Source organism: Synchiropus splendidus, chromosome 11 (genome assembly GCF_027744825.2).
Source record: "Synchiropus splendidus isolate RoL2022-P1 chromosome 11, RoL_Sspl_1.0, whole genome shotgun sequence".
Classification (NCBI taxonomy): Eukaryota; Metazoa; Chordata; class Actinopteri; order Syngnathiformes; family Callionymidae; genus Synchiropus; species Synchiropus splendidus.
In genome coordinates, this window is record NC_071344.1 from 8,152,570 (window position 1) to 8,167,218 (window position 14,649).

Sequence of the window (14,649 nt, forward strand, 5' to 3'; positions counted from 1 at the left end):
CCAACAACTTTTCCTCTCCTCAACTCTGTACCCACTTTTGCCACTAAGATGCAGCACTCCAACCCCCAACAACCCACCACTAAGACCCCAAAATACCTTTTTAAAAAAGGCAAGAGGCAACTAGCGTTCCAACTTTTTTCTGCTGAGAACCTTGACCTCACTCTAGGGGGAATCCAGAAATTGCGTGCGGAAATGATTCTCTCGTAACTGATACATGGGTTATATCGGACAACATTCCCAGATTCGCCCCGCGATACTCCCACTGTCCGACGAAAAAGAAAGATGCCCACTTCCCACTGGCCGTGCCGATCCTGCCTCCCATGAGGCCCCACCATTTATTATTTGTTCCCTCTTGTTGAGGAAATACTTTCTCAATGCCTTCTCTCTCTTTGTATATTTTCACTCTTCTTATTTTCTTCCTCAATTCAACCCCTGTCCTCTTATTTATTTGCTCTGCAAACACCAGCGTCATGCGGCGACTTTAAAAAATTACCTTTGTCCTCGGTGACGGCACTGTTTATTTGTCCAGGTGAACCTGGAGGCGCGAGATCATTCGGCCGATACCGACGCGTAGGTGACGAGCAGGTTGAGTTTTACAAGCTGACCTTGGTCGGCGTTACCTCGGGCCTTAATCACATTTCTCCGCCGCAGATCGGAGATAGGTGGTGATTTATCGCCGCGACCTGCCACTCTTCACGTGCAGACGTTCCTGCGCGGCGTGATGCTAATGGGACGTTATATCCTGGACGTACGTTGTTTAAAATAGCTTCCCTCAGCAGCAGCGGAGTCACGCTGAAACCTTCAGTCAAAGCTGGAACCCTCGCCACGGCGCGCGCCTGCAGAGCTGTTTGTTTTTCTGCTTTCTCAACCTCGCAGCTATAGAGAAACCGCCGGGACTAACGGGATGAAAAGGCCAAGGCGCTGGCCGACCGCTGATCCGTGACTCAGCTTTAGAGTGCTCCAGATCAAATTGTCCAGCTTCAAGGTGCAGAGGTACCACAGCTCTGCCCCGGGCGGACCAGCTTTCAGAGGTCAGCGAGTGTTTTTCCAACAGTAATGTTTTATTGCTTTCAGCTAAATGTCAGCGCCAAACACTGTGAATCAAAATGAAGCTCAAGCCTAAGAGAATAACATTTATTGTCTTCTGAAAACGTCCCCCGTTCACTTGCCCCGCCGCTGCTTTTCCAGATGAACACTTCAACCCTGTGAAACCCTGGTTTTCACTTGTCCACTGAAGGTTTTCAGTCGGGACAATTGACCGCGGTGACCACCCCTCTCTCTCTTTCTCTCCCCCTTCGGACGGGGAGTCAATTATCACAGAGTCTAACTCATCACCACAAGTTCACCCACTGTGGCTAATCTCATCTGATCCGCTATAAGCTCCATTTTTCATCTCTACGACAGCGCCAACAATCCTTTGTGATCATTAATTGCTGGGAATGTTCAGATCTCACGTTAAGCGGGAAGATGAAGGAAAGCCGCATCACTGAACATAAATCACTTTGCTCTGTGCTCGGTTTGATAGTGCCGTTCTCATGAAACACAGACTTTGATAAAGAAGTCGCCGGCAGATATGAAGTCTGGAGCAAGAAAACCATTTTTTTTAACTTTCCAGATCGAGGTCAAAGACTCACCTATTGGACCACAGCAGCAGAAGCAGGAGCATTTTATTGTGGTCTACAATGAAGGTGTCATATACTATAGGCACCGCGTTGAAAACATCAGTGTCTGCCCTTCAAAATACATGACAAATATAGACAATATCTGCGATGAAGCAGAAACAGCTGAAATGATTCCCACACTGAAGATCTTAAGTTCGCAGAATCACAATCATTGTGAGTCTCTGCAACTCAAAATCATAATGTAACATGTTTGACTTCCCCCAAAAATATTTGCCAAGCTTCCCCTTTATTGCAGACAACACATAATTGAATCTTCTGAATGTGGTGTGTCCAAAGTGTGGCCCTGGGGCCGTTTGAGGTCCTTGGTTAAATGTCTGTCAGCTGTCAGAATATGTATTGTTCCAGACTCTTGTCTAGTATTCTAGCATTAGGGATGGTCGATCAACCAACCTCAGTGATCATCAAAATTCTGGTCTATTTCCATCAACAGCCCTGTTTCCCCATTAAACAGGGACTCGCCAGCTCCTTGGACTCGCCTCTCCTCCTTGACCACCAGAAGTCGCTGTGTTCTGTATGAAAATTTGATTCTGTTGTCTCAGGATGAATGTCTGGTGCCAAAATTGCCTACATTCATTCAACTAATAGGTCAGACCGGCCATTTGTTGGTGTTTTGGGCAACTTCTTCCGAGTCCTGTTGTAGCCACCAAGCTAGCTGGTTCTGTCCTCAGAGAGTATGAATGGGCCTGGGCGTTATAATATTTACTTTGTCTTATTTGTTTTCTTGTTAAAGGCCGCAGTTATATTTTCTACTTTTGTTGAAAAATAAAAAAATGAGATTAAACATTATTTTTTTGCTGTAATCCCCAACCCTGATAAGCAGCAGACCATATACAACGATCAATGAAAAAGGAATGTGAAATGTCATGCCAGCGCGTTTAAACAAGATCCTACGAGCCAAATGTAAACACCACCAACAAGAGAGCGAGAGACTCATCTTCACCGAGGGATTTTTAATATGCATGGATTATATTTCAAGATTCAACCTACAATTACAAAACTTTTGAACCATAAAATATGGAAATTTGCTTTTTCATTTTAGCTCGCTTCTTTTACTTCATTACTTTTTTTTTTAACAGTATTGGTACCCAACACCAGATTACTGATTAAGATTTTTTTTGTGGTTTTGCTAACACATCTTAAAAATACTGAGACTAATGTGTTGCCAGGAGGCACCTCACGCTCCGTCCTTCTCTCCACTAGTATGCACAGGTTGGTTGGTTGCAGCACCAGCTGGCAGCCTTTCCAGGGTGTCCTCTCCTGACCACCATCGTGGTTAGGACCCCAGTCAGTTCTGCTGCATTTAAATAATACACAGCCATTCATATAAAACTGGATCAGAGTTAAACTCCTAATGAGTGCGGTGCTTCACCATTAATCAAAGACTGTTTACGGCATGAAAAATTGCCCCCGAATGCGAAAGACGATGGGAAGATTGCCAAATATATTCACAGAGTTAAAGGCCATTCCTCCTGATCTGCAGCTGCAGACCACCAGCTACAGCGCTACATGAGCCATTAGCAAACCAAACATTGGCGGTGGGTTTTATATAAAACAAGCTCCAGGCGCACAGCGACGGACAGGAGGGTCTTCGGTGGGTAAAGGCAGAGCTGCCGATACATCAGCAGACGGTGGAGGGGTTGGAGGTTAAGAGCAGCAATCAGGGGTGTTTGAGTGATGGACGAGGAGACATCAGGGAGGAGACGACTACAGTTGGATTCCTGTACGCGCCATCGGCCGGATTTCTGAGTCACAGCACAGAGATAGTGCAGATAAAACCCACTTAAGGAAACATTACTGACAGACACCGACTGGACCCACGTCACCATCCTCCCACCACTTCCTGACAGCTCCATCTCTCTTGTGGTCTTGGGGTCACCTGCCAGGACCCGTTATCAACGGAGGGCCAGGACCTCCAGACGGCTTCATCTATCATGATGAGACCCAAGGAGCCGTGATTGGTGCGGTGGGAAGAAAAGCTTGGGCCCAGAGCCGAGTGTGGTTTGTTTTTTATTTCATGTTTGATCCACAAGTGGAGGAACTCAAGACACTCGCACTCAGTTCAAAGGTCATGCAGCCTCCGCTCCTCTTCCTCCACCAGGCTCCTGAGAAACACAAAGAAATGGGCTTAAGCAAATAAATTTTAATGTAACTTTTATCATTTCAATTTGCTTGACTCGATGACAGCAAGACTCTGCAACAGCCTTTTTTTATAGCTCTTGTCCTTCTTTTAACTGGACTTTTTCAGCGAGGCAGCCATTAAGTCAATTTTATCGAAACATAACTTGATATGTAAAAATATTTTAAAGTTTATTTTGATGCTGCTGTGTGTGATACCATCACAAAAGGACAAAACAATGTCATTGAAATGGATTCACTTTCAGTTTTTGGTCAGAGTGTGCTTGAAGATTTGCTATAGCAAACGGGCCACTCTAGTGTGGTGGGGGGGCCAGATCCAGCCCCCGGGTCTGAGTTTAGCACCACCATATTTACATCAGAATCTAAGGCTCACACTTAGCACACGCTCCACTGCAATGCTGGAACGCCAGCCTCCTCCGTCTGAGCCAATATGTGAGTGTTTACTTGTGCTACTTGTTGCCATGTCTGGACAGAAGAAGTGAAGTGAGGATAAGGCGTCGGAGGGAACGTGGGAGCATCTGTCCGTACGAGCCAGAGATGCCTTCACAGGCGACCAGCCTCACAGTAATTGTCGCCTGGGGGCATCAGTTGTGCAGACTGTTTGCCACAACACCAGAGGGAACAAACAACCGCCATTTTCATTTCTAATTCATGGTCTTAATCACGGATGATGAAACTCTAGGAACTAAAGAAAGGGAAAGGAGGTGAATCTGGCGTCTGCGTCTCCAACGTCTGTGGGACTGTTTTTGTTGTTGTGAGGGGCATAAAACTGTGGCGAATCTGGAAATGGGTGTAAAGGTTGACGGGGGGGGCGAGCTGACATTAACAGGCCGGCGTGGAGAAGAGCTGGCCCGGGTCCAGCGCACGGTCCAAACAGCATGAGGTCTTCCTTCACCCATTCTAATGAGGCTCCGAGCTCAGGACTGCAGAGGAAGATCAGGGCAGCGACTGAAGTATGTCAGCGAACGCACCAGATGGTGGGAGCACCTCGGCGGAGTTTTCACGGTCACTTCCTGATGATGTCATCATCCCTTTGTTCAGAGGAATATCTTCAGAAACACCGTCTGCAGGATATTTCTAAAATACCATCCGCGTTACTCACTCAAAAGCCCCCCACCTGTTGACGTGGAGGAAGGACTCGCTCACATGCGAGGAATGTTGAAAGTAAATAAAGACGTGGATTGAATTGAAAGCGTGAAAAATCTTTTTCAGTTTTTACAAGTCCACTTATTCTGCATCACAGCAGCTGTTGATGTTCAGACGGCTTCAGGCACCAGAGCCGTGAAGGTTTGTTTACGTGTGAGCACCAGCAGCTGAGATAGGAATCTGGATTTTATGTGAGGTGATGGACTTGAACTCAGACCCAGATTATTTCACTTTAGTGGCAAGAGAAGTCGTATGTCAAGTTTCAGGAAGGATGTTGTGCATCAGCCAACATGTCCCTACACAGGTTTGCATTTCCACGGAAGGGGATTCCCATCATGAGTCAATTCTCTTGTATAATTTAAAGCCTCATGTTTATAATTCATCTAAAATGCATATATTTTCAGCACTGTTGTACTGTTCTCTGATGATGTTAGTGTTCCTTCTTCCAATTTTGCATAATCTATCACAATCATCTCATGATGCTTCTTTCATAGAGTATCATTCATGATGTTCATTACTTAGTAATTTTTGCATTGACTGAATAATTTCATTCCATTTAACATGTTAATCCATTGTAGGGCTGCAACTATTTTGACACTCGACTAGTCACTGTCTATCTATGTGTCAGTACTACAACAGTAATAGTTGAAAGCACTTGTGTTGTGCTAAAGGTTCTGAAACTTAAGGTTTTAATGAGTCAAAATGCGACTTGAAAGTTATGTGCAAAGGTTGCATCTCACGTTGTTGCGTCCATTGTGAGAATGTACTCGAGGAGAGAAAGACAGAGAAGCGAAGTGACCATGTTAAAAACTAGATCTTTTAATATAGATACTGGACAGTTAGCTAATATATATATATATATAGCAGGACGTTTGTTTTAACTTAATTTAGGTTCAATATACCTTTCCTAAACCCGTAAAAATAAGCATATAGTCATTCAATGTTCACTCCTTTTGTCCTTTCAACTTCTTTCTTGGATTTTTAATTGTTCATTGTTTGTTTATGAATTATGAATGATTACAATTATGAACCATTTTATTTTAATTTAATTTCCTTTTAACTAAGCTTTTTTTCTTTTTTTAAGAAATTCAAAAAAGAAACAGTAAGATTTAATACTGCAGGGATAACTCTTTTGTTTTAAACAATAAATTGTTTTGAAATAATCTGTGGTACAATGAAGGAACAAACTGTGATCTCCATTTGGTGCTTCGGAGGCCCGGCGTTCCAAGCTGGCTCTGACTCACGCCCAGGTCTGACTCAGAACCCACCTGTAGGCAGCGATCTCCATGTCTCTGGCCATCTTCTCCATCATCAGCTCATCATAGTCCTCACACTGCTCCTTCATTTGCACGTCCAGCTCCGTCTCCTGACGCTTCATTTCAGCCACACGACACTGAATTGTATATACCACATATATATATATATATTCAGACGAAGTACAGTGGCGGCAGAGAGGAGAGATTGGAGATTAAATGAAGGAACAGGTCTGAAGCACTGATCCGTTACACTGTGTGATTGCAATAATCAGTCCCCAGCCGTACCTCCAACTCTGCAATCTCCTCGGCGTACGTCCCCTTCCTCATCTCAATTTCATCCTCCAGCTCCTCACTGCACTTCTCCAGCTCAGCCAGCTCCTTCTGCCGCTCTGCCATCTGCAAAAATGTAAAACAGCGCAGATTTATTCAAATAGAAGTCGTCACACTTACACTCTTTCTCACGGCTGTTTTTCCACCGGAGAGGCTGCTTCACTTCAGGTGGAGAGATGATTATGTGCAGATTTAAAACTTCTCCGGCAGAAAAAGCGCCCAGCACCGAGTAATATGCTGATATGTTCATTTATTTCTCATCATTGATGTCGTCATTCTGACAGCAAATGAGTCACAAACTTGCTGCGAGTTTCTTAAAAGTAGTAACAGTGGATGAAGCCTCTCTGCAAGAACTGGGGCCCAGCATGTTGAAAGGAGGCGGACATATTGTTATCGCTGATCAATAGTAGCAGTAAGAACATTTTAATACATTTAGTTTTACGCTGCCTGAATCATCACCAGGATCTAGTTGCACGATTTCCCGCCAGATGGACGTTCGACTTCAGCGCTCATCTTCCAGAGAGATCATGTGACTTGCTACTCGCCGACCTGGTGCAGCCATTTACTCCTCGGCTCTCTCTGGCATGTTAAGTGGCGACATGTGTGTCTGTGTGTGTGTGTACAACCCATCAGTGTCTGCTGTATTATATACATCTCTGGATCAGCGCTGATCTCACTGCAATCTGTTTGTTTGCTCATGTTGTGTCTCAGGGAGAAACCAGACCCGCGGCGTCCATCACGGGGAGGAGAGGAAGCAGAGCAGATCAGGCCGAGCTGTCCATCAGTCAGCTGGGGGTTTGGGTGAGGGAGAGGAAGAGGATGATGCGGACGTCGGGGAGAGCTCTGCAGCGGTTTCACTGTTTATTTACAGAGCTGCTGCTAATGAAACTACCACGGTAATGAGAAGCTCAGCGCCTTGATTGTTACAGCTGCAGCCTGGACCCAGCTGAGGTCCGACCCGAAAGGCTCCTCTCCTGGCGTCATATTAGATCACGATGAAGCGATTAAACATCATTTGAATTAAATAAATCAAGTGATATTTTGATGAGTCCAGCCTCAATAAACAGGAAATTACACTGTGTTTTCAGTCAGGTGTTAGTGGACAGGTGTGGAGAGCTTTAAAGGTGTGTTTTGGAGTGTACACTTTGATGGTTGGATTTCTGATTTGCAGTATTATCAGGCATGTGTGAGTCTTTTTTGGTTCACGAATGTCCATTTGTGTAGGTGTGTTTTGTTGTTTGTGTTTGTCAGTCATTTAGTGTTTAGTCATTCAGTGTGTGAGCATCATAAGGTGTTGTGTACGTGTCTGTTTTTGGACATTTTAGTGTTTGTGTATAGTAGCAATGGGCCAATGAGGCTTTCATTAAACCGTGTCCTCATTTTCAGAGCCAAGTAGGTGGCGCTCTTGCTTTAAAAAATGATGACAGGTTTCATTGAAATGGTTGATCAAACCCAAAGATTTTAGAACACAGAGTGCCATCTAGTGGGCTGTAAAAATTAGGACACTGTATCATGAAGCTTCATCAGCGCACCTCTTGTGTATAGGTTTGAGCTTCTGTGAACTTTACTGTGTGTTATACTGTAATATGGTGGACGTGGCGGTTGAGTAGGTGAGTTTTGTTATGCACGATTTTAGTTTGGTGTTTCAGTCTTAACTATTAAAGTTGGATTCATTATGATGTTTGTTTTAGTCTCTTCATGTGGGACAATTTACGACATGACAGCAGCACAAGTGTTGTATAAGACTAAGTTACTCCACTTCAAGTGACATTAGTTTATGTCTCTGATGTAAAAATAAAGGTGAAATAACACCAACTTCTGCACAGCCTCTACTCCTGTGTCCTCACGTCTGTCGGTGTCATTCAAGCCTGCTCTGCTGACATTTTCTGCAGCACAGATGACAAATATTAGGTTCAGACGAAGGTTCCCGGTGATGCAACCAGCTCGTAATAACCCAGAGCTAATAAATCCCGTCTGAGCTGAAGCCCTTCACGTCTCCCGCCGAAGTGTCCGCAGAGTAAACACTCTGGTCAGCAGGATCTCCCACCCAGTTGCCCCGCTGTCACTCAAGCCTGCTGGCCTCCCTCCTCCAGCTGTGGGAAACCATTCATTTCCACCATTAAGCCTGATTTAGGAGCTGATGGCGGACATGTAAAACTCCTCTTTTCTTTGAAAGTGAAGGTCGGGAAACAGTAGAATGGAAAGATTTGAATTAGCTGGCTTGTGAATGAAGGCTATAAACGGGACTTTTCAGAGGGGCATACATTTCGCTTATGAACTGCAAGGAAGATAAAGAGAGTGATAACACTTTCGAGCATATGAAAGTGAGATTAAAAGCAAGACGAGCTACTTCAGATGTAAATATCAGATCCAAGTGGACAGATTTGTTCTGTCAAGATAGCGCTTTAAGCTACAGCTTCAATAGCCACATTTATAATGAAAATCTTTCATAATATACCATAAGCTGACATGTCAGTCAGTCATCTTTTAGAGCTTTTAGCCTCGCACAATGTATTTCCATGGATCGCTTCTATTTTTACTTAGATTGAACTACAATCCTTAAACAAGCTGTTGCTGTTATCTTACGCTCTGTAGTACCTAGTACCTAGTACCTGGTACCTGCTCTTAGCGGATAGCTAAAATATTCATCAAATACAATCAATGTTTGGTGTGCGTGCGCATTTTACAAGTAAAACCATTTCAGGTGACTACATCATGGAGCTCACTGCAAGAATGCCACGTATGTGTGAAGCTTATTGTTTACTATTTAATTCCATGTGTTCATTCATAGTTTTCATCTACAATGTAAATAGTCATGAAATCATGGTGAAAAAAAATAACCATTTTATGAGGTGACTTGTAGTAGAAACGTAGTGTAGCCAAATGGAAGTGTGAAGATTATTTTAGAACACTTCAGTTCTTAAATAAAAGAGTCATTTTTCACATAAGCAAATACAGAAATGCAAAGCAAAAGTGTACGTACGAGCAGCTTTATTTCAGCATCATCCTCCCTCTTGGACATGTCTTTGCCTGTCCACCTCACAGCTTCTCCCACTGAAGCCTGTGTTCCATCACCAGTCGCAGCCAAGGTGGTGAAGGAAGAGCCGCACTCACACTGCAGACAGAAACATGTGTCTGTTGGTTCACTTCAAGAACATGAAATTGTTGTTCACACCAAGCATCATTCCACAGATGTACACACAGATAAAGATGAACACACAGGTGTTTCACTGCTCAGATAATATCAAGTATTGGATTAAGTTGAAAGAGACACAGTAAGATGTCAGGGAGAAGCATGGAACACAGGACAGAAGGCTAGAGACCCACACACATTCAACTGATAACTGAGGTAATAACTGAAAGTGTGCTTTATTGTGATAAACTCACGATCCTTATGAACATTGATAGCAGAGCATCTGTATTTATCCCTGGACTAGTTCAAGTGTAAATTTATCCACAGACCTGTGAAAACACAGACACCTTCTCCTTAAGATCTGGGCAGGCGGCCAGCAGTCTGATTGCAGCCCTGACCTCTGAACTGGACAGCTATCCCTGCACCAGAGGAGGTCAGACCCAGTGGAGCTGCAGCCTGACCCCCGGTGCATCGCTGGAAGAGGCTCACACTTAAGCACAGATACGCAAAGACTGAAAATATGTTCTCTGTCGGGATTCTGTCTGGCTGTGTTTTGATGGAAATTAAACATGTGGGAGCGCCAGAGTGGAAATGAACATCTGGAGCTGAGTGGACAGGGAGTGCGGAGATGCACTCACACGGGGGTCAAGTGGTCAGAGGGAGGACGTAGAAGGCAACAGCCTTCTGGCCCATTGATGAAAACTATATGCTGAAGGAGCCAGAAATAGTCTTGTGAGCAGAAAATACAGTATATTCTTAGCGTCAGAACGTCATACCTGGAGTTCATCCACTAGCTGGCAGTAGTGTGCCTTTACATCCAAGGCTGAAGACAGATCTGGGCTGCTGAATTTCATGGCTCTCATCGCTGTTGCTGCGCCGTCAGTCAGGAGATTTTCCACCTCCTGCAGCCAAAGATAGGTTTTTATGGGAAAACTCAGACATTTACCCAAAAATAATTAATAATAATAGTAATAATAAAAATAATAATTCATTCGCATCTAATGTCAATCAACATTTCCAACAGGTATTTTAAGTTTCCTGCAGCAACCAGGAATTTTCAAAAACACTGAGATCACTCCAAAACACCGACGTTGCTATCTTTAAGTCTCTTTGTCACAAACATTTTTTTTATTGCTTTTGTAGTATATTGCTTGGCAGAGTAGAATACTGTAGACAGTGGCACTCTCTCACAGCTTCAGCCAGCATATTCAGCATTTTGCTCTTTTCTGGGTTGATATATACACATTTAAACTTAAAAATTTAAACTTAAAACTATAATTACATTATGATCATAACTGTCTAGTTTTTCATATGGAAATTATTTTTGGTATTCAAACTAATAAAAAAAAGAAAGTTATAACTTTTATATTAGACAGCAGGAAAAAAAAGCATCTGTAAACCGCCAGTTTCAACTGTACATAAAAACAATAGCAAATAAGCAACAAGTGGATTAAACAACAATATCGACCAAGGACTCGCAGTTCAGTATTGTTTTAAATTAAGCAGAAGAACCAACATTTGTTAACACACCCTTTAATTAAAAAATGAAATACCGCCAATAAAATCAGTGCAGAGTGGCACAATTTTCTTTAGCTTTTTTAGGTCTGTTCGTTTGTCACTCAGCAGACAGAAAAATGTACCTTCATAAGTCCCTGCAGTCTATGATGTGCTGAGCTGGGGTGTTTGGTGCACTTCCTGTCTTACTAGTGAAGTAGCCTGTGTCAGTGTAGAGAACATAATACAAACCATATATGTGCTTCCCCTGTGCATATGCTCTGCGTTTGTGTCATCCTGAAGTATGTGTTTCCTGTATATGTTTCAGTACATGTGTTGTTCCTGTCATGTGAATGTTCCTTGTTTGCTTTCAGTATGTATTGTGTGTGTGAACTACTTAAATATAAGGCCATTATGAGTGTGAATGTACACTCTTGTGTGTTTTCTGTTTACATGTCGCACGTCTGAAAATAAGCCTGCTCCATGTTTGTGTGTTTTTTATGTGCTTGATTATGAGCCGTGTGTACGCGTGGTTTTCAACATGTGTGACTCCTGTGTGTTTTATGTTTTCTACATGCCTGTTCATGAGCGGCATGTTTTCTGTATCAGTCAGTAGATCTGGCACTGGAACCTGTCTGTCATCTCCAAGCCGTAGCTGTTCATGGTTGCAGGGTGACTTTATAGTAGAGCAAATAGATCAGCACGGATCTGTTCACCAGAGTGAGGTGAAACATTAATTCTTCCTACTGATAAAAGTGTTGTTTCATTCATGGTGTCTACTCCCTCACCATCTTGTGCTGAGCCTCCATATTTGCCAGCTGCTGCTCATAGATGTGAGCCTGCTCCCTCAGTGCCAAACACTCAGCTGTCACGACATCCACTTCCTGCAATGGAGATTCAGTTTGATTTACACTGGAGTTGTTTGGACCCAACTACCGCTCCGATCAAGTAAACCAAAATCGAGATGCATCTGATACATGCAACGTGACACCGAGAAAGAGGTGATGTGCATCGCCGTGAGACCCAGCTTAAACATCCATCAGAACCAGAACTTCTAACAGTAACAGGAGGAGGGACATTAAGGAAAGCTCTGTCTACAATTCATCCACCGGCAGGGGATCTTTTCTCATCTGCTACTCTGTAAGAAGCAGATTAATGGCTGTTGGATGCAAGTCTTCCTTTGTTTCAAGTAAACACAAAAGCAGAGTTTGAAAGTGAGATTTCGGGAGGGCAACGGAGGCCATGATGGACTGCACCAGCCAAGATCACATGCGGGGCGCAGCTGCAGAGGGTGCTCATCCCTGTTTGTCACTTTGAAGCCAATGTGCTCTTATTTGCATGGTACTGATGTGGTGGGTTCCACTCGTGTGACAAAGAAGTACCCCATGTTCTGAGTTAAGAAAATTCATTGACTCACCTAATTCCAAGAGTCTGACACCAAAACCCGAGTGATGTCACCAAACCAAGGTTTTTGGCGTTTTGTTCTGTGGCATAAATCAGAGGTGCCAATTTGGATTTGAGAGTTTTAATTCTCGAGTCAGGAGCTGTTTGCCAAAGATTGGATATGTGTTGGTGGAATATTGATGGGCAAACTGAAGTTATCAATATTTAGCTTAGCATTACCCTCCATGCTCAGTTCATATTATAATGACACAAATCAAAGCTGGAGCAAAACACGCAGCCATATAAAACAACTTTTAAAGTGGAGCAGATTTGGCAAAACAAAGGCAGTAAACTCCCTCTTCAGCCTCCTTTCATCATCGTCACTGTCTCATTAATGTGGAAAAAGCAGCAGCCTTTCAGAAGAATATCCCTTACTCCCTCCATTTCCCACAAATTGTCCCACTGCAGCTGCTTCCAATTCACTCCCAGATCCAGCCGGCACATTACGGCACCACATCACTGCCTGTTTTACATCTGTATGGGAGAAATTAAACGCGGACGAACATCTGGCGCGGCTGCAAGAGTCGCTGTTCGGAGTTCAGTGTGATGAACTGTCATGTGACAGAGCAGAAGCCCTGCTGGCCGAGGAAGAGTTTATTAAAGGTTTGACAACACTGCCACCTCGTGTGCAGCAACTTTATCACACGTACTCGCTACAGCGCTGAAACGCAATTCTCATGGCGCGCATGTTCAGTGTAGAATTCATGCCACCTGTTAATAAACTAAAAATGATAATAAGTAAATAGAGTAACATAAATTGTTCAAAAGCGTACCACTAGTTTTAATAACTAGTATAAATAAATAAACAAAGCTGATTGATTGTCGTGTAAAAGAATACAAACAATTTTGTAAAAAAATAAACAAAAGTAATCGACGTTCGACAGACTTTGGGTGAAAACTTACTGACTTAGGTTGCCATTTTAAGTCATGTGTGCAGAACAATTCCACCAACTTCTGGGTCACATTCAAGTGAGAACAGAATCGCGATGTTATTGTGCGATCACCTCAGCAATGTCCTGGTGCTGCAGCTGGACAATCATCCGTTTCTGGACAGCCTTCTCATGCTCCACCTTTAGATCACCTAATTGTTTCAACGATTTCTCAGTCACACAAAGAATCTCATCCTGTCGTGAGACATGGAGAAGATGGTGAGCAAATGACCTCATGCCAGACTGTGACAGGGTCACACCACAGTGCCAACCAACCCTGTCCCGTCGAAGCCGCTCCACCACTGCATCCAGACTGTAACCTGACGCAGCCACAACACCAGACACTTTCTGACACTCCACCCGTCCTTTGAGATCATCGATCTGGCATTCAAGAGCTTCATTCTCCTCCTCAATACACCGCGCCTGCAGGGAATGGAAAACAATAACAGAGATGATTCCACAGCAAAATTAAAAGTGAGCTGAGCCCTGCCCTCACCAGCTCAATAAGTCGGACCAGGCGGTCATTCAGGGCAGCAATGACGGTGCGGTCTTGGACAAACTGACTCAGGCCCTCCTTATTGAGAACCTTTGCACTTTCAAAGTCCAATTTGTCACAGTCGCAGTCATCCACAGCTCCAGCCCTGCCCAGACCACATAGAGGAGTAGGTGCCATTATAAAATGATCCAGGCGAGACTAGTAAATACATTTAGTCAGGATTATCTTCTTCTTTCAGAGCATAGGGAGCAGACACTGACCACAACAATGCATCTCTTCAATATCAGTATCTCAATGATATTACTGAATAGATTTATATCATAGACTACCTGGACCTCACTGTGGTGGAATAGGGCACAGCACCCGACATCCTGAATGATCCATTTCGACTCCAGTTCTGTTCCTCGAACAGCCTGCGGTACGAAGACAGCCGGAGCATTGCCATGATCAGCGAGGAGCCTGGCAAATAAAGACGCCGGGTCAGAGGCGCAGCTATATACTGACATCAGATCCAGAATGTAGCAGGAGAGTGCAACAGAGGGAGCCCAACAACTACAGACTCAGACATCAGGCGAGAACCATTTCACACAGGGGAGACACAGAT

The 14,649-nt window shown here is 43.8% G+C and overlaps 1 protein-coding gene across 2 annotated transcripts; it reads right to left on the reverse strand.

The window, feature by feature from the left end:
- Positions 1-3,680: 3,680 nt before the first annotated feature.
- On the reverse strand, positions 3,681-14,501 carry vimr2 (vimentin-related 2). Of its 2 annotated transcripts, none has more exons than XM_053879010.1 (10): positions 14,375-14,501; positions 14,046-14,190; positions 13,826-13,972; positions 13,625-13,744; positions 11,966-12,061; positions 10,460-10,585; positions 9,534-9,665; positions 6,506-6,616; positions 6,233-6,357; positions 3,681-3,784 (listed from the first exon to the last, which is right to left on the reverse strand). In XM_053879010.1, the coding sequence occupies exons 1-10, from the start codon at positions 14,488-14,490 to the stop codon at positions 3,742-3,744; spliced, it is 1,161 nt and encodes a 386-aa protein (XP_053734985.1). In that variant the 5' UTR covers positions 14,491-14,501; the 3' UTR covers positions 3,681-3,741. The 2 variants fall into 2 exon arrangements, with proteins under 2 accessions (XP_053734985.1, XP_053734986.1); XM_053879011.1 differs by lacking the exon at positions 3,681-3,784 and adding an exon at positions 4,170-4,882.
- Between the last annotated feature and the right edge of the window lie 148 nt (positions 14,502-14,649).

Coding starts and splice junctions, on each gene's coding strand:
- vimr2 (XM_053879010.1), bottom strand. CDS start 14,490: ATGGCAATGCTCCGGCTGTCTTCGTACCGCAGGCTGTTCGAGGAACAG. Junction 13,745..13,825: donor AGCGGCTTCGACGGGACAGG/GTTGGTTGGCAC, acceptor GTCTCACGACAG/GATGAGATTCTTTGTGTGAC. Junction 12,062..13,624: donor AGCACCAGGACATTGCTGAG/GTGATCGCACAA, acceptor TCTCCATTGCAG/GAAGTGGATGTCGTGACAGC.